Genomic DNA, 19,601 nt, shown 5'->3' on the forward strand with positions numbered 1-19,601 from the left:
AGAGTTGGAATAATTTGGTCAGAGGGTCGAAGCCCGCATGACCATACAAAGCCAACCATGGGTAAATCAGCATTACCCACACTCAGCCATGGGTCACTGCTATTATACAATGACATTAAGAAATAAAATACTTACTTTTCTTAAATAATGTCCTTGTATAATGGTGCTGTGGTGTTCCTCCTCTTTGTTTTCATATTCTGGAGCTTTCTTGGCATATTGTGCATACATATGGGGTTTATGTCCCCATGCTTACACAGCATATTAGTGCTTTGAAAAGGAAGCAACAGAGAAAGGAAGATCTCTGTTGCTTTTTTTTTTTTTTTTTTTTTTTAATAAAGTATGAAATCGGGACACTTGAGAGGTATAAGAGAGGCAGGACAGAGAAATAAAGGAAAATCAGGTCTGTTTTCTTAGTTTTGCATAACATACCTGATTTTCCTTTTAATTTCTCTTTCCCATCTCTCTCATACCTCTGAACTGTTCGTCTAGATTTCAAACTTTATTATTATTTTTTTACAGTCAAGAAAACTAAAAAGTTGTAGCATATATTAATAGAAGAAAGTCTGGGTGACTGGACTTTTTTCTGTTGGTATATGCTCAATTTACAACAGGCATGCTAGTTGGGCTGACCATTCAGCTTACTCGTTTTTGAATGTTAATGGACAGCCATTGTATAATTACTTGTTTTGTTAACCTGGTTAAAGTAGTATAACCCACACAGAACCTTTTTTAATCTCAGTCGAGCATATAGGCAAATAGAGGCTGAGGAAATCAAACCCTACACTACAGGAAGAAGCTTATTAATAGTTCATAGCTTTAGTCTTCTGTACTAACTGCCAGATACCCATTTTCAATTAGAACTCAATTAATATGATTTTCAAATGATTCCTTGTATGCCTTTCATGTTGCTTCCTCTGACATCTGCCTAACAAAAACTAAATGCGATAATTTACTCGAGACCTTCCATTTCTTCCCTAATATAATATACAGTCTTGCATTACTCCATGTCACTGTCACTAGTGAGCACGTTCCCATTCGGTCATCTGAGTGATCCATACTACTACTTTGCCAGCACAATCCAATGATTCTGTACCTTCCTAATGTATGTTTACCCAATGTGATTTGTTGTACTTGATCTAATATGAATCAGCTAACCTTATGTTGACCCCACTGGATTTCTATCTTCAGCTGTTATCACTTAACAGCAGTGAATTCCAATCACTCTTCTAACCTTCTCATTGCTGTGGCTAAGGCAACCTTTCCATTGTCCTGTATTCTCTCTCTGTCTAGATCTGCTACCCATTTCATTTTGATGGACTCATAGACATAGGAAGATAACACATCCCCTTTCACTTACCTCTGCACCCGCAAAGTGTTTGTCCATCACTGAATCTATACTAATCTTTCTGCAGCTCATGTACGAATACCAGAATATCCAGTTTCCATGACTGGCCTGCTTTTTTCTATGCGAGTTCAATATCAAGAATCCTGAGAACAATCCATTCTTTTTCTCTGTTTCATTCTTTCTCACTCTCTCTCTCTCTTCTACAATTTCAGGATTTCACATTCCATGAAACTTCAGTGCAGCACATGGATTTTCATATCCAACTACCAACAATCAGCTTTTTCATTTTCTCCTGTATGATCTCCGGATCAAAGTATGAAAATGTGTTCTGAGAAAATGTCAGAATTACTTAGATGTTTCTTTCACCTATTTGCTTATAAATAAGCCTTGTTTGGAGGGAAAAATGGAAGAAATAAAGAAAGAAAGAAATATTAATATGGCTTAAACCATCTTCAGCATATCTTTCTTTGTCCTAGTAAACTGTTAGAATAAGTCTGCCATGCCACATCAGATGTTATGGTGGTCAGTTTTTAATTATGTGCTATTAACATCACACCTTCATACTGTCCCTGCAATCCACACTAAAAGCATCTCTAAAAAGTTCAGCTAAATTCTGAAATGCATTTTCTTGTGAAGTTTGTATCACTCCTACAGACCCCATATTATGCATATTCTTGGTTAAGCATCCAACCATCCTGTCAAGCTGTTGTATTACAAGGTAGTGCCATCTTTGCCAGAGAGAGTACATATGCCAGCATAGCTAGCTGGAGTTTTGTAAATAATTTTATGCTATTTGACTATCACACTGATTTGTACAGATTTTTGAGTTAAAAATATATTTGTAAAGTTACTTGTGTTAAAAATGCATCAACAGTACGTCCTGCTGGACAGAAAAAAATGTATGCATGTATATTAGATTCCGCTGATCAAATGAGTATGTTTATTAGAGAACCATGGAAGGTTGAAAAGTTTGAAATTGTGTTATAGCTTTCAGATGCTGCCACAGATCTTAGCAAAGCTCTGTGTGTGTATTGTATCAGAGTCAGGTGACTGGAGGTGATGTCATCCTCTAGCCAGCATCTGGTTTCTTTGGAATCCTCGCAGCAGCAACTTAATCTGACAGAAAAGATTTCTGACAGGATATATATCTCACACATCCATACAAGCAAAAAGAGAGACATCAACTGGCTTTTGATGTGGTAAGGCACTCAGCACACATCAGTTTGCCTTGCTTTAATAAGTAGTCAGGGAACTGTAATTCTTTCGTTAGGGAAATTTAGTGAGAATAGTATTGTTTTCTGCATCTGTGAAAAACGATCCAACTGCATTATTTTTAATATCTCTGTGGTTGAAACTCTGTTGTTCATTGTATTCAGTATTCTCCTGTTTTCTGTTTTATTATTTATCATTAAATATTTTAATACCTTTCATTGTGACTGATCCTTTAGAGAATACTTTTGACATCTTGAGAGTACTTATGCTTGTTTTAGTGACACTGTGGCTGCTTCTGAAAGCAATGCTGCTTTGGTCACACACTATTATTTGTATTAGTATTCATTTTACACACTATAATTGGGTACCTTTTGTAAGAGCCTTAGGGTAGCTGACTGGTGGCAGCATAATTACCTCAGAGTCCAGGCAGAAAGGGGCACAGTTAATAAATCTGTGCCAGATTTTCCCAGGTGTGTATGTGTGTGTGTGTGTGTGAAACTCAAATATCCAAGTGTGGGTGTCAGCTACTGGGAACAGGGACACAGAATGGTCAGTATAGAGATTTGTGTGGGTCTGGAGAGAGAAATAGAGTCCAACCCGAGGTCTGGAGCATACTTCCTGTGTGCTCTTAAGGAAAATTGTGCTTGGTACAGGGAATAGCATCTGAAAATACTGTGTGAAACCATCTTTGCTCTTAGTGACCATCCCTCACCAGAGTCACCAGTGGTGAAGACTGAGTCTCCTTGATTGCTGCCCCAGAGGAAGGACCTTCACACAAGGTATCATTGTTGCATTATTTATTTTTATTTTATTTATTTGTTTATTTTTCAAGTTTAGGTAAAATTACTTCATCTAAGCATTAACAAATAAACCACCAGCAAATTATTAAGAGCACTTGTATCATAATAAAAGTACTGTACAGATTTTAAAGTACTAAAAAAATGTGTGCTGAACCCTGCATCATGTATGTGCAGATGATACTGCTAGAGTACATATCATAGTTATAAGTATGATTTAGCAATGCACCATTTCTTCACCTTTGGTCTCTCTGTTTATCTTATTGAAATGTTTTACCTAACCAAAAGTAACATGACCAGGAAATGTTGCACTTTGCCAGTTGAACTCGAACTTTAAGGTTCATGCTTATTCCTTTTTCATGTTTATGTATCAATGGAACTTGCATTCATCTAACAAATATATCAACATCTATATTCTGTTCAGTATTAAGGAATGGTAAACTGCTGTATGATTCCCATCTGCCTTCTGTTCACTAAAAGACACTCCAAGACAATTGTACATTAAGTTATTACTTCTTTTTACCTTTTACCATTAAAAGAGAACTATCTGAATGATAGGCATATATATCACAGGCTCAAAACATTGACAAAGGACTAAATGTACTTTCTTGATAAAATGTTTGGGTACAGTTTAGCTAAAAAAGTATAATATCTGAATGTGAATCCAGTAGTAATACAGAAAGAGAATGCTCATGAAGTAATTAATAACATAATATAAAGCAATGCATAAACACAAGATGCAATGAAACTTTCGACTAAATAGTCACGTAGATAAAAATATGCATGATTTATTTTACACAGAGTAATATTATTGGAATAATATAGACATATATGCATAATCAGTAGTCTTGTCTCCTTGGCATACCACCGTCTTAATATATGTCTGATTTAATAGCTTAAGATCTGTGTACATAAAATTTGCTCTAACTTTAATATATGACTACATGATATTACACTATGTGAATTATGTACAATATTAAAGAGAGTTTATTCATCAGGTTTAGTGGAACCACTGCCATCTGTTGTAGTAGGGAATTGGTCCTAGTGGAAAATTGCCCTAGAGGAGAAGTGTGGCCAGGTTTGTAGTAGCAACTGAATTTGTATATTTCTCAGCTAGTTGTGGTTTTAGCAGGCTGTGAAATTATTATAGGACACTGATATTTTGTGGCTTTGTAAGTATAATATTGCGTTATGTTATGTTATTAAGTATGCTATCAAAGAACCGGCTACTGTTGCCGCTCTTTACCACATATTATTTTACATACTTTGCTAGTTAAAAATCTTAAAGACTGCTCTAAGGAATTAGCTAGGATATCCCTACTGACCTAACACAGTGTTGTGCACGTGGAATGCTCTAAGCATTCTAGTTCCCTGATCCAGCTAATTGCACACTTTACTAGGGAGAAACTAGAAGAATAACTGATATGGCTTTGTCTGTATACATATATTACTAGATACCATCTTCGTTTAAAGATGCTCGTCAAAGGAATCATTTCGTAGGAACCTTAATTAAATAAGGGTTCTATAAACCTACTATATATTGTTAGGACTCTCGCGCTTACTAAACAAAGTTAGCGCTGCGCACGTGGAACGCTATAAGTGTTCCAGCACCCCTGGTTTTGTTACTTTTCCACTTTATTAGGAGGAAACCATACTATCATTGAACTTTTTATATTAAATTCAACATCTAACACATAATCTTCCTAGCCTGGATCACCCTCAGTATTTTGTCCTTTACTATATATGTTTTGTATCTCTTCTGGTCGTATCACTAAATAAAACGGACCTCCTTCCTGGCTTATATATTGCTAAGGCTGGTCTTATTTGGCTTATCTATATCATAATCATAATTCCTCTGATTGCCGTCGTAGCAACTTTTGTATTACTAAGTGCTACTTCAGATTATATAATCATAGTACAGTATCTTAGATATACCCTAAAATACCACTCTAAAATCTCTCCCAGGGAATTAAATATAACTTCTTCATTGGCTACTTCCATAGTGTTTGATAATACTATGCTCTCGCATATATAGATTGATCAATGCATGTGGGCTGCTGTATGACTTAACACTGCCTTACACTGCTAAAATACATTTTCAGATATAGACCACATTAGATAACACCCTAACTAACATCACTGTGTTGAGACAAGCCGCCTGATACGTGTAGCTAAAACAACACTTTACAACTTTGCAAAATGTCCGGATTTTAGTAGAGATTTTAGTACCATACAGTATTTGTGTTATTTATGTACTGTCTATATGTTTAAATCAAATGAAGTTCTTCTCTGTCTAAATGTTTTAGAACAATCTAAAGTATTTGAATGTTTTTTGTATCAAATCTATGTAATTGTGGCTGTATACCTGTTTTTCTTTTGACTACAGCTCCTAGTATTATCTACCTCACCACCGTCTCTCTTCCTACTTTTTATCAGCCTGGTGAACCGGTACTTTCAGAACCTAAACACCTGCAAAACCCCTCCTGGAAAGTCTTTGGAAAATAGTCTGGACTCTGAAATTATCCACCTGCTCCCTGAGGGCCAGCCTTTTTTAAAGATAGTGAAAGTATGTACTGTTCTTAATACCAGACATTTTTACCAATACTTTTGGTATAAAAGCCTGCTACGCTAGGCAAGTTTCCCACTCAAGATAGCCAGCAGCCTATAACCCCCCCAACTATATTTTTCTGTGCTTTTAACCAACACCCCTAGACAGCCTCTACTCACCTGTGTGTATTAGGTCTCCCAACTCCCCCTTGCCTGTAGCCTGACCCCCCTTTTACGAGGGATTTGTGGCAATCAACTTACTGGCCACTATGTGGCACCTTACCTCCACTGTTCTGTATCTCAACCACAAATATCTCTCTACTTGACCTACTATCCCTATTTTTTGCTTTGTCTTTTTCTTCAGCTTTATCCCTTCTTACATGTTTTTCTGTATCTCTCTACCCTCATACCTGAGTAAACTAACTAAACTCTACTTCTCTTACAACTTACTTCTGCTTCCTCTCACTTTCACACTTACCTGCAGTTTACTCACATTATTCTGATTGTCTTCCTTGCTTGTCCACTCTCTTGAATCTACCCGCTCCATTCGCCCTCTGGCCACACTCCGCTCCCCTACCCTGCCCCCAATTCCCACCCACCCCAGTGCTCCTACATTTATAGCTCTCATGACCACACCCCTATCTTAACTACCCAATCAGATAAGTACCTATCATACAATCACTCAACCTCTTCTACTGAACATCACACCCACTAATTAACTAACCCTCCTCCTACCTTTTTACTTAACCTAAATGACTTCTCCTTTGTTGGATCTACAACCTACCTTCTCCTCCTTTCGTACGTCCCCACCTTTAAAATGGGCACAACATCTATTCCCTCACAACTAAAACCAGTCATCTGCTTATCCTTTCTTTCCTGCCTTGTTACTACTTACCACTTAACTTTTTATGAATACCCACTTTACTCTACTCTTCCTTTTTCATCTAAATATACCTTTACACCTATATCAACTCTCTCTCCTACCTTCTCCAACCTCATTACTCAACCCAATTACCTACTAGCCAAATACCACAGACTAGCACATTTCAAGTTAAGCAAACCAAAATCCAGGAAACTTATAGACACCTTTCAAAAACTTCTCCAGTCAAAGGACATTAAATTCCTCCACTTTCTGTTGTACGGAGATATTAATCCTAACCCTGGGCCACATCATACCAATTCCAATACCTACAAGAAACAAGACAAAGCCACTTCTCTATCATCCACCAAACCTACCAACTCTCTCTCTATTGCCCATCTCAATATACAAAGTATTTGTAACAAAACTACTCAAGTTCATGCCCTTCTAGAAACCCATCATTTCAATATCTTATGCTTAACTGAAACATGGCTAAAGCCTACCATCAAAGACAATGAAATCTCCCCACCTGGGTATAACATCATTAGACTAGATCATACTACAAAAAAGGGTGGAGGGGTAGCAATTCTCTATAAAACACATATGCAAATTAGTATTATAGACCAGACTCTTAGCCCTGATAATCATGCTGAAATTATCAGCTCTAAACTTCAAATCAACAGTACTAAGGCCTTAAATATCATATGTGTTTACCTTCCCCCAGGGAATAACACACTTGAATGCACCCTTAGCTCACTCTCCAACTACCTCCCTCAAGAAACACTAGTCCTAGGTGATTTCAACATTGACTGGTTTTCCTGTAATAGTACAAACCCTACGTCCCATATAAACCTCTATGGCTTCACACAACTTATAAACAGTCCTACCAGAACTAATAACACCAACAATAACAAAACCATCTTAGACTGGATTCTTACAAATACTCCTCAACAAACCTACCAATCAGGTACTCTCCCTGATGATCTCAGTGACCACTCACTTACTTATGTCATTAGGCATAAAACCAACCTAATTTTACCTACCAAAAACAGAACACTACGTTCAAAAAAGCATTTTAACTCTGAAGAATTTCTAGATGAATTACTACAATGTAACTGGTGTCCACTAAAAATATCTCCCTCATAATGAAGCAGTAGAATATTTTAATTCGACATTCTTATCTATCCTGGATCATTATGTCGCAAGTCGCACTATTAGAACCAAAGCTAAAGCAGCACCCTGGCTGACCAACAATACTAGGCAAAAAATCATCCACAGAAACAAATCTTGGGCTAAATGGCGTACCACTAAGAATCTAACTGACCACCAAAACTTCAAAGAACTTAGAAACAGCACAAAAAAAGCCATCCTAATAGACAAAAAGAACTATTACCTTCAATTACAACAAACCTCCAAAAAGGAACCCAAAAAATTCTGGACCAGTATTAATAATCTTTTCTCCCCAGGCCAGTCTATCACACCTAACCCCCAGGACTGTAACCCAGAGAATCCCACACAAACAGCTAACGACTTTAATTCATTCTTCACTAATACTATCCAAACTCTAGCCAGTCACCTATCTCCTGACACCTCTAAGCTACTCTTACCTACTCTAAATCTACCTCCTTCTTTTCACTTACAACCTGTATCTACCTCCTATATCTTATCACTGCTCCAAAAACTAAAACCTACTACTCCTTCTGCAGACAAACTTCCTGCAGAATTCTTGCAAATAGGAGCCAAACCTATTGCCTATCCCATTTCTATTCTGATAAATAGATCCTTAAAGGAAGGTATTTTCCCCTATATTTGTAAGATATCGCACATCATCCCACTTCACAAAGGAGGTAAGTCTAATGACTTCTCTAACTTTCGTCCTATAGCACTCCTATCACCCATAGTTAAAATCATGGAAAAATGTATCCATAAGCAACTTCTTAACCACCTTCTGCATAACAACCTACTTGTGAACTGTCAGCATGGATTTAGACCTTCCCACAGTACTACCAGAGCTCTACTCTCCTTTACCAACTCCATCAACTATAACCGTAACAATAATAACCTATCATCCTCTATCTTTATTGACTTATCTAAAGCTTTCGACATGGTAAACCATAAACTTCTTTTGCACATACTAAAATCTCTCTCACTTGACCCTCCTTCCTTAACTTGATTTACATCTTACCTAGAAAACCGCCAACAGGCAGTTCTCTGGAAAAATGCACTGTCCAATCTCCTCCCTATCTTTCTAGGTGTACCTCAAGGCTCTATCTTAGGCCCCCTTCTATTTTCCATCTTTATTAATGACCTCCAATTAGCTATCCCATATACTACCTTTATACAATATGCAGACGATTCTACTATTATCTGCACCGCTAATTCACAAACTGAACTACAGTCAATCACTCAAAAAGCTTTTACAACTGTTGAACAATGGTTCTCTGATCGTTGCCTACTCCTTAATCCCAAGAAAACTAAATTGCTATTGTTCTCACCTTCCCGCAGATCTACCCCACTAAACTTCACTCTTTCTTCCACTGATAGCACTCTCATCTCTCCAGATTCAACTACTAAACTATTAGGTATAACTATTGACAATAATCTCAGCTTCGAGACTCACATCAATAACACAATAAAATCAGTTAATAGAAAAATCGGATCCCTTTATAGAATCAAACCCTTCCTTTCACCCAAAGCAAGGACCACCTTAGCCAGATCGCACCTTATCTCTACACTTCTATATGCCTCCCCCATATACACGAATCTTTCCAAAAACAACCTCAAGAAACTAGCAACACCTTGCTCGATTTAAAACAGGATCCCCATTTAAAACTCACCACTGCCTGAACCTAAGAAAACTAGGTTGGCTTGAACTCAAGAACAAACTCATACTTCAACAGCTCTTAATAGCTCACAAGATCCTATACCAACCAACTCAAACACCTATACTCTCTAGCCTCATTTCACCATACAATAACCTGAAACATCTACGTTCTTCCAACAAACTACTGATTAATATAACCAAACCCAATAACTCTGCAGGTGATTGTCTTTTTTCCAACTCAGTTGGCAAAATGTGGAACAAACTACCCTCTGAAATCCTATCTTTGTCCTCTTTCCACTTTTCAAAAGACAGCTGAAAATTCATCTCAATAAACACTGGCTTTGCTCCTGCACCAACCCAGATTAACTCTTTTTTTTACCTCCCTATCCTTTCTTCTTCCAAAATTCCTACAATATGTGCTCCCTACAGCCTTGATAGCTCTCCCTTTATGACATTTATACAGTCTTATGTAATTATCTTTGACAAAAAAAAAAAAAAATATTACATTTTTCTTTTTTTAAGACATTTGTTTATTATACTTTGTATTTGCCATGACTATTTTATGTATTACATGTATTAACTTGCCCTGATTTAAAGCCTTAGTATTTGCATTGTCTATCTTTGTCTAATGTGTTTAATCTCTGGAGCTTTTCTCCCCGGGCCTTTACTGAAAATGGACATATATCCAGCTAGACTAGCTCAGTCAACAAATGTAAAATAAAATAAATAAATAAAAAATATTCCAGGAAATTATTTTGTTTCAGCTGCAAATGTGGAATGGGGTAGTCCTTTTTAGCTGATATAGTAAAAGAAATTAAATAGCGTTGGACGCAACAGGGCAAACAATGATTGAGAGACTCTGTTACTATAAAACTGACTGAAGAAATTCCGATGCAATGAGAGCAATAATAATTGTATGCCATGAGGCTAGCCAACATCTCTGAAGTAGCTGCACTTGCATTCATTCTTTAGGCGAGACTTGTTATAAAGTGTATATTGTAGCCTTTGAAATTTAGCCTGTCTTATCTCTGGCCTTTGTCTCTAACATCAAGCTTAAAACTGTTCAGGGCACCCTCTTCCAGCTATTCCAGTTCTGAAATATGATAAGCACAGAAATTAGGTCCATTTTCATCACCAAGAGCAATCCTCTAGCCACTTTAGCAGTTGAAAGAAAAGGGTTCCTTACACAAGACTGAACACATTTCACTGAATGCCACACAACAGTGCCACATAAGGCTGCTACATTGTTTAGACAGTTACTACCTCATACTTTCAGGTCCTTGTTTATATATGGGGAACTGTCCTGCAGCCCTGTATGGGATGCTTCAGTCCCTTACCCCTACCACTTAATTATTAACATTCTGAGATTGCAAAGCCTTGTATGTTAGTGCAGAAACCAGTTTTGCCAAAGATGATTAGCACGAAAAATTACAAGGCTATGTGAGCTCAAAATGAGAGTAACTAGGTATCAAGGGATGCAGGAGAGCTTATCTCCCTGTGTGCACACTGTTATACAGATTATATTCTTAGAGCTGTGTTTTCAGGTCTGAACTCTCTGTTTTGAGGGATTTTGTGCTTTAGGTATTTTCAGTATCAATATTTTAGTCTTCAGTATTGTAGAGGGAATCGAAGTGTACTCTAGTCTTTTGTAAAGAACCTTTAAGAAAGCAATGCCATGTAAAATGACTGAATTATAACTAAATGCAAATCCAGTAATGAGAAACAAATACTAAACACTGCATAGTAAAAAACACTGATCATCCCAAATCCTAGCCCTATAGTACAGAGGGATAAATTCTTGACTGCACCCCAGATTTTCCATATTCATGTAGTAGCATTGAAGGGACTGGCCAAGGAGCAGAGTTTTAGATCTAGAGCCCACTGCTGTTCCACAGTCTGGCACCCTTCAACTCTAGGCTGAGGAACAGAAAGAGGTCAAGGAAATAAAAATCAAGGTGACCCACATGACTAAAAACATGCACTTTAATCCAATGAATGAATAAATAAATAAATAATGACATGCAATGGAGGCCTAAAAGGAAAGATTAGAGCTTTCACACAATAAGTGCACTTATTGCATGTCTTTATTTATTTATTTACTGGATTCAAGTATATGTTTTTAGCCATGGCGGTCACCTTGATTTTTATTTCACTGATTTTATTTGTGCAAGATCGACCTTTGGCTTGTGGTATTTTTCTACTTCTTTTAAAGATGTAGCAGCCTGTTTGTTACAATCTATATCAAGCACAAATCACAAAAGCAAGCACTGATAAGCTGAAAAATAAGTATCTGACTTTGTTTCCATACTGGCATTCAGAAATAGCAGTACAGAAGTAAATACCAGTACTGCACTACTGACAAATCAACATCTGCTGATCACACCCCCTAATGCCTTGAAACCTTCACACTACCCTAGGAGGATGGGAGTGAGTGGCCTACGTCAGCTAGCCCATAATGGTGGGGGGTGGCAGCTTGACTCACTGCACTGGCAACATCTGCAACACTGCAACATAAAAAGCCTTTCATGTCCGTGCTGTAAGAGGTGTTTGTCTTTATTGGAGTGCTGTACATGAGTGAAAGGTTACATGCATTTCACAAACCAGTTATAATACAGCTTGGAAGCTGCTGAGGGTGTGGGGTTATGACAATCTAGAAGATTTACAGAATGACCCACCCCATAACACCCAACCCTCATCTCTACCAGGGGAATGAATGTGCTTGGAGGGTTTTTGCCCTGCTGGAGGAATAAATGGGTCAGCTGGGTGCAGGAAGAGCAGCATTAGGCCAGTCTTTTGGACAAAAAAAAGCACACATATCACCCTTTACCCCACATTTCATTATGCAATACCAACAGTTCATAAAAAAATTCAAGAGTGGGAAGGAATAATAAGCTGCAGCCATTATAAGCTCAGGAAAACATGATCTAGTTCATATGAGGACAAAAAACAAAGAAAAGAGAATATATACTAAAAAGAAACAAACCCAAGGAGGAATGCTATTTCAGCTGCTATTTTTACAAGGTAAGAGAACACATTTGTAGATTTAACCTTTTTTTAAAGTAATAGCATGTATTAGGTGATCCCTGAAGACTAGTTACCAATAGAAGTACACAAACAACTTGATGTGGCCTAAATCAGGAAAGAAATGGAAATAGAAAAGATATGTATAATGACAAAAATTAAAGTGAAATTACTGAAGAATGTCTTTCAGAGTGTGAAATAAGGCTTCTTCTAGTGTTTTCAGCAGAGAGCTTTATTTGTTACAAAAATCATCCAAGAGAAAGACATTTAAGTAGGACAAGCTGATTAGTCCACCAATAAGGTCAAGGTATTGTACTTATTTGTTTGGAAGACCCATTCAGGAAATGGCCTGATTATGTTTTAGCATTACTTGACTGGAAAGAAAATGAATGTCTGTGCTTTACATGGTAACAGGCCAGAAACAGGGGAAGAGCCTGTCTACTGTAACAAAAGTTGAGCTCCAGCATGTATGCACCCATGTTTAGATCAGTGCATGTGTCTCTGTGTGTGTCTATGTGTCTGTCTGTCTGTTGTACAAGGTAGAAAAACAACTGAAACAAAAATAATTTCTTTGATTTCACTGATTCTCAATGTGTCTTTCTTTTTTTTTTTTGTTAACAGATCCGATGCTAGTCTGTATTGTGATGATGTCGATATCCGGTTTAGCAAAACCATGAACTCCTGTAAAGTCCTACAGATTCGCTATGCAAGTGTAGAACGTTTGCTGGAAAGGCTAACCGATCTGAGGTTTTTAAGTATAGATTTTCTCAACACATTTCTTCATTCATACCGTGTATTCACTACAGCAGAAGTTGTTCTGGACAAATTGATTACTATTTACAAGAGACCAATTAGTGCAATACCTGCCAGGTAATTATACTTATTACTAGGATTACGTATAGAAGTTTGATTTTTGATTTAGTGACTCTTCATTTTCAAATGCTGTTCAGATGTACAAGTTATTGCAAAGAATAAAACACGACGACAGTGGAACATAGACATGAGTTAAATTTATTGGGCCAACATAGGTTTTGCAATTACTCAGGCTAATGCCAACTTGAAAGGCCAAGTAACTGCAAAAATTATGTTGCTCCAATAAAGCTATTACATCACATCTGTGTTCCAGTGTCTTTGTTTTTTTCCTGTTAGTGGATCAACACAGGATTTCATAATTTTTTTTTTGCATCAAATAAACTAATGCTATGACATAGACTCATATGGCTTGCATTAAGGTTGTAAATATGCTTCCACAAGTGTCTCCAAGCAATCCTGTAAGTCAGTGAAAAGATTTATCTTAAACTATTCATAACCACAGCATTCTACTGCACAGATTGTTGCATTTTCAGTCACGGGAACATGATACAGTTATTTTAGAACATGTAAAAATAAAAGCAAGAACATGTTTTTAATGTAAAAGCTAGAGTGTGAACTAAAGATGCTGCAAGAATCATTCTACTTTTGCTACGAAAAGATTTGAAGGAGAGATGACTATGTTGTCATCAAGGATTACTTTATACTTTCTTTAGTGCACTTTCAGGGTTGCCAGGTTAATGAGACATTTGTTTTATGAGGCACAATGCAGACATTTGTGGTGCCCATACAAAAAAAAAAGAAGAAGAAAGAAAGATAACACTACTGTTAAGACTGACCATTGTGGGGGTCCTAAGTATTCTCTCAACATTACAGTAAAATATCAGTAAAGGGTAGAAATTTACTGAATACCATCCTGAACATATCCCTGCTAGATGTGTTAAGCTAGATATCCCTGCACCCCCTTTTTACATTGTCCACAATACCATGATGTTTCTCTTATTCAGCAAACCAAACCTAATTAAAAATTATATCATCTTTAATGGCTTTTCAAATAACTATTGCAGTACCCTAAATGATCATCTTGCATCATTTAAGTGCAACAATATATTAGCTTACACACACTTATACACACACACACACACACACACACACATATGTGCGTATGTACACACGCACAAACACATGCACATATGTGCATATACACATTCACATGCACACACACACACACGTGCACACACAAACCCACACACACACACACACACTCTCACATGTGTGTGTGTAAACACACACAAACACATGCACATATGTGCATATATACAGAGACTCACATGCACAAACATACACACACACCACAATGTGGTGGTGAATTATTATAGTACTCTACAATGCTTTAAAACAGCTGCACTGACAAATTCATCGATGTGAGATAAATATAGAACACAGTTCTGCAATAAGCCAATAAGCCTAAATGGTTGGTTATAAATCAACAAATTATAACAACAAAAGCCTTCGAACTTTACCCATCCCATTGTAAGAAAAAAAAATTAAAAGACTCAAGGCTTCATTCAAGGTAAAGTGTGCCATTAGGTTAGATGCAAGTCAATAAACATATTCACAAAATGAATGGGAAGAAATAAGAATATAGTGTGACAGATCAGAAATGGAAAATTAGTGTGGCATGCCAGTAATATGGATCGTAAGATGGGTATACTTTTGCGCATACCATTCTACAGTGCCAAATGTAAGACAGCAAACAGATACACCTAACACACACAGACATATAGATTTTGAGCAAATTACAGGCCACATAGGGAATCCCCTCCAATCTTCCTACCTACAGCATGATCACAGCCAAAATTATATCTGAAATGGTCACCTCTGCCCTCAATAGGGTCAGAAACACCAGTGTAATGGAACCATATAAAAAACAGATGAGGCAATAGGGAGCGTCATTTGTGCAAGCAAAAATAGCCTAGTATACACACTTCTGTACGTTTTTGGTAGAGCATTAAAAATGGCTATACCCCTAATATCTGTGAGCAAGATTTTGTGGTTCCTACCAGTCCAAAAGGAATGTCATTCCACAGACCCCAATACTTACACACTCATCAGTTTCACAAATGAGTTGTACAAGGTGATGCATAGAATCATCATGAAACTTATTCAGGCAGACAATGGATACCACCTTCTCCATTTATAAAAATAATTGCTGTTGCTATTGCCTACCCAGTCACTACATTCATAAACAAACCCATCATGGGAAGTATAGTGCCCCATTGCTGGAAATAGACCCCTCTGGTTCCCCTACAAAAACTTGGCATTTACTTTAACAACTGACATTTTATCATCTTACTTCTTGCAATTTCACAAATTATGGAAAGATTCATCCATAAATAATCATAGATTTTAGAACTCCATCATGAAAGCAGCATAGCACTTCTTGACCTGGATGAGCATGTTTGTGATGAATTTCACACTGGAAAGAAGAACACAGCACAACTGATTCCCCATCATAAAGTTTATTCTTTTAGAGTTTTGGCTCAAGGTCTTCATAGAAGTAATCACCAGTGGCAAAAAAAACTATTTAAATAGCATGTACCACTAAAACCAATTATCAGATTATAAAGAAATATTGCGACAAAAGATCTTTCAAAGGATTACTCCTTCTCAAGCCTTGAGGTAACAAAGGGTTATACTTTAAGATGAAACTAGCATCCAGGTTTTCTTTATACTTGCATTCTGTTATCTAGCAATCAACTTGTACTGGACAAATGCAGGATGGCAAATGTTTATGATGCCTATAGCATGCACTGATTGGGCCTGGAAATGGGGAGGGACACAGAACTGATCATACCTACACTGCAGTGTATACTGTTCCTACTTCTAAAGATGTGCTGCCAAAAATGGATGTTCCTGTAGTAATGTATACACACATGAATGCAGTTTAACCAACACCATCACGTAGTTACATTTACAGTGTCCTCTCCTCCCCCCATGACTGGAGATAAATTTGCATTTATATGAATGTGTCCCCGATTCCCAAGAAACACGTCTATATATTATCCATGATGTAGCAGTATATGAGACCACTGTCAGTGAATTGGCATAATGTGTATTATTACTGGGGGGGGTGGGGATTTTGCCACTTAAGATTGGATATCATGCATGAAATGAGACTTGGCTGTGTACAGAGGGATGCAAATGAGAATCAGAGCTTGGATGATGGAAGTTTCCATACTGCATTCATGACCTAGCTGCAGCATCATCTAGCCAGCACTATGCATTGGTTTTATGGACAGTATAATTTTAAGAATCAGTATTAACAGCCTTACCCAACAAAATGAGTCTAGACCAGATTGTGTCTATCCTGTTCACTGCACACTATGGTCTTCAGCATTCATTGGTGTTAACCTGGGCCACATCATCAAGGACACAATAAATATATACACTCATGTGATGTCTAAGCATTGCTTCATCTTCTCCCTGATTCTGCAGTCATTCATCGGTCCCTGATTTATGATAAATGCTACAATAGCATCACAATAAGGGGAACACAGCCATATGCATATGATATTTGGCTGTTTGTGTTTTGTAATGCATACGTTTTAGTAACACCTGCATGAGTGGGTCACAACAGTAAATAATGTGGTCTGTATGTTGTGGTCTCTCATTGCATTATGTTTTTCTTCAGGCAAAGTACTACCTGCTGTGTTGGTGATGACACCAAATGTGGTCTGCTCTGTAGCACATATCTGCAGTGTCAGATGGTTTGTTGTTTCTGTCATAATTTCAGGTGTGATGATTGTACTGCACACATACAGGCACACTTACATATCTATATATAGATATAAATATGCATGTGTTTGTGTGTGTGTATATATATACATATATTTTAGATATAGATAGAGAGAGACATACATGTACACGATGTATTATATGGACCATATCCAAACAGTTATTGACTGTGGCATGCTTCTACAATGTCTATGTCCCTCAGTATGTGGTAGATGAGGGGGCTGCTGTTTGCAGTTTCTCTTATTATTCAGCAGCTGTTCTTTAGCACATTCTATTTATATTCCCACTGTGTACAATGTTGCCTTTTCCATTATGTTGGAGAATAGAATTGTGAGGCACACCACCAGGGCTCCATTGCCCCTCATGACTCTGAAACTACAGCTTCAAGTGTGTGTCACCAGATTGTCTTTAACAGATATCCAACATTTATTCCATATAATTGTTTATGTATGTTGCCTTTTACTGTTGCTAAGCTGGTGTTCTATACTGTTCTATGCCTCCTCACAGCCAGTGCTGAAACTGCAAATGGGTGTTAAAACCAATGCCATAAGTTTTATCCAGCATCTCCAAATACTCAGTGACACTGTATAGTGCTTAATCCAAAAGTACAGTGTAGGGGAGAGGCACACAACATGTTGACATCTTGCGTGCTGCTTGGATACTTGGTTTATACATCCTGCATATGCCTTGTACCATCACATACCACCTATATTGAGGAACTGTTATACCAGACAGTGAGCATACACTTAGACATTTGTGGTTTAGTGGAAATCTCAGAGCAGTGAGTAGAGGCGATGGTGGTGGCTGGCCTGAGGAGATGTGAAGACCTTAATTACAGGTTTTATAGATATATATATATATATATATATATATATATATATATATATATATATATATAAACACACACACACACACACACACACACACACACACACACACACACATATATATGTGTGTGTGTGTGTGTGTGTGTGTGTGTGTGTGTGTGTGTGTGTGTATGCGCATGTATTCAGCTGCACTACTGGTTATAAGCATACCTCTTTACTGCTATTCTTTAGGCAAAGCAGTATGATTTTTGTCCTCAAATTTGGTCTCACTCCTCCAAATTTACAAACTTTCTTCTTAAAGATAGACCATTTTAAGGGTAGATATTAAGTAAAGTAAGTTTGTAAAAATATCCCTTTTCATTAACTGCAAGGAATGTAGTAGCTGAATAATTAAAAAGTGCACCTTTTGGTGATCTTATGCTATGATTTTTGAATGCTAGTGCAATTAATTTAATGATCAAAGATTAAGAGGTATGGTCAGGAGATACAGGAACTGCTGTAAGACATAGCTTGTTGATGCTTAGAGGTGAGTAGTAATAGTCTCACCAGCAGACATTTGAAATGTGCCTGTGTTCTGTGTGCCTATTGATTGTAATGTTTTTTATATGAACTGGAGATGGATGCCCACAAGCATCACATACCTGCAGACCCCGGGACCTATTATTTAGCTGGTCTAAAGTTGTGGCATCTTATCTGCACAGGTTCATTTGCTCCCAGCTGATTTTCTATAAAGACCATCTGATGCTGGTATAGTCACTGTAGTACTTGCTGTCACTGGCAAAGTGAAACTATTTGCAATTGTTTTGCTACTGAAAAGACACATCCCAGAAATGAAGAATGGATTCTTAAATATAGACGCCTTTTTAATTTTGCTCACAAACAGCATATTGCTAAATGTCTCACTCACTGGTTTGTATTATTCCTTGCCCTATACAGTGGTCTTGTTTTTATTTAGGCATGACTATGGCCCATGTCACATTTTATTAAATAGAATCCTTCTTGGTGTAAAATTACACACAGGGTTATGCTGCATGGTGTGAATGTACAACAGAGCTCCACCTCTCATTAACACACAGAAGTCACATCTCCAGATGTGCGAACACATGTTCTTTAATGTTCCTGGTCTAGTGCTCAGTAATGTTCTATGTCTGTTGGCATGCAGTGGTGGAATTGCACATGGGAGTTAAAAGCCATGGCTGAAGGGGCTATCCAGTATCCCTAACCACTTACATCTATTGTGTAGCACCTAGTTCAAATGTACAGTGTAAGGGAGACCCATGCCACATGTTGGCATCATGTATGCTGAGTGAATGCTTATCTCATACATTCTGCATATGCCCTGTATCATCACATGTTACTTATGTATTGAGAGAGTAGTATACTAACTAGTCTCTGTCCTGACAGCAACCACAGGGACTGTTACAGACCATTCAGTAGGAAAAGAAAAGAAAGTGTTTTTGAGCAACTTTGGTCATCTGTGGTTCTGGCTGAAAATGGCTGGTTCCTTTTTGATGACAAGACTGCTTACATCATTTCATTTGTTGGAAGAACTTGTTGCAGA

The 19,601-nt window shown here is 37.4% G+C and overlaps 1 protein-coding gene across 1 annotated transcript in view; it reads left to right on the top strand.

Annotated features, from left to right (window-relative positions):
• Positions 1-19,601, top strand: part of RASGRF1 (Ras protein specific guanine nucleotide releasing factor 1) — an 892,789-nt gene that overhangs the window by 486,675 nt on the left and 386,513 nt on the right. Inside the window, exon 14 of the mRNA XM_044076380.1 lies at positions 13,227-13,475. Coding sequence (XP_043932315.1) covers positions 13,227-13,475 — 249 coding nt within the window. The remainder of the gene's footprint in view (positions 1-13,226; positions 13,476-19,601) is intronic.

The sequence above is a fragment of the Protopterus annectens genome, chromosome 7.part0 (genome assembly GCF_019279795.1).
Source record: "Protopterus annectens isolate FY-2018-M chromosome 7.part0, PAN1.0, whole genome shotgun sequence".
Lineage (NCBI taxonomy): Eukaryota > Metazoa > Chordata > Ceratodontiformes > Protopteridae > Protopterus > Protopterus annectens.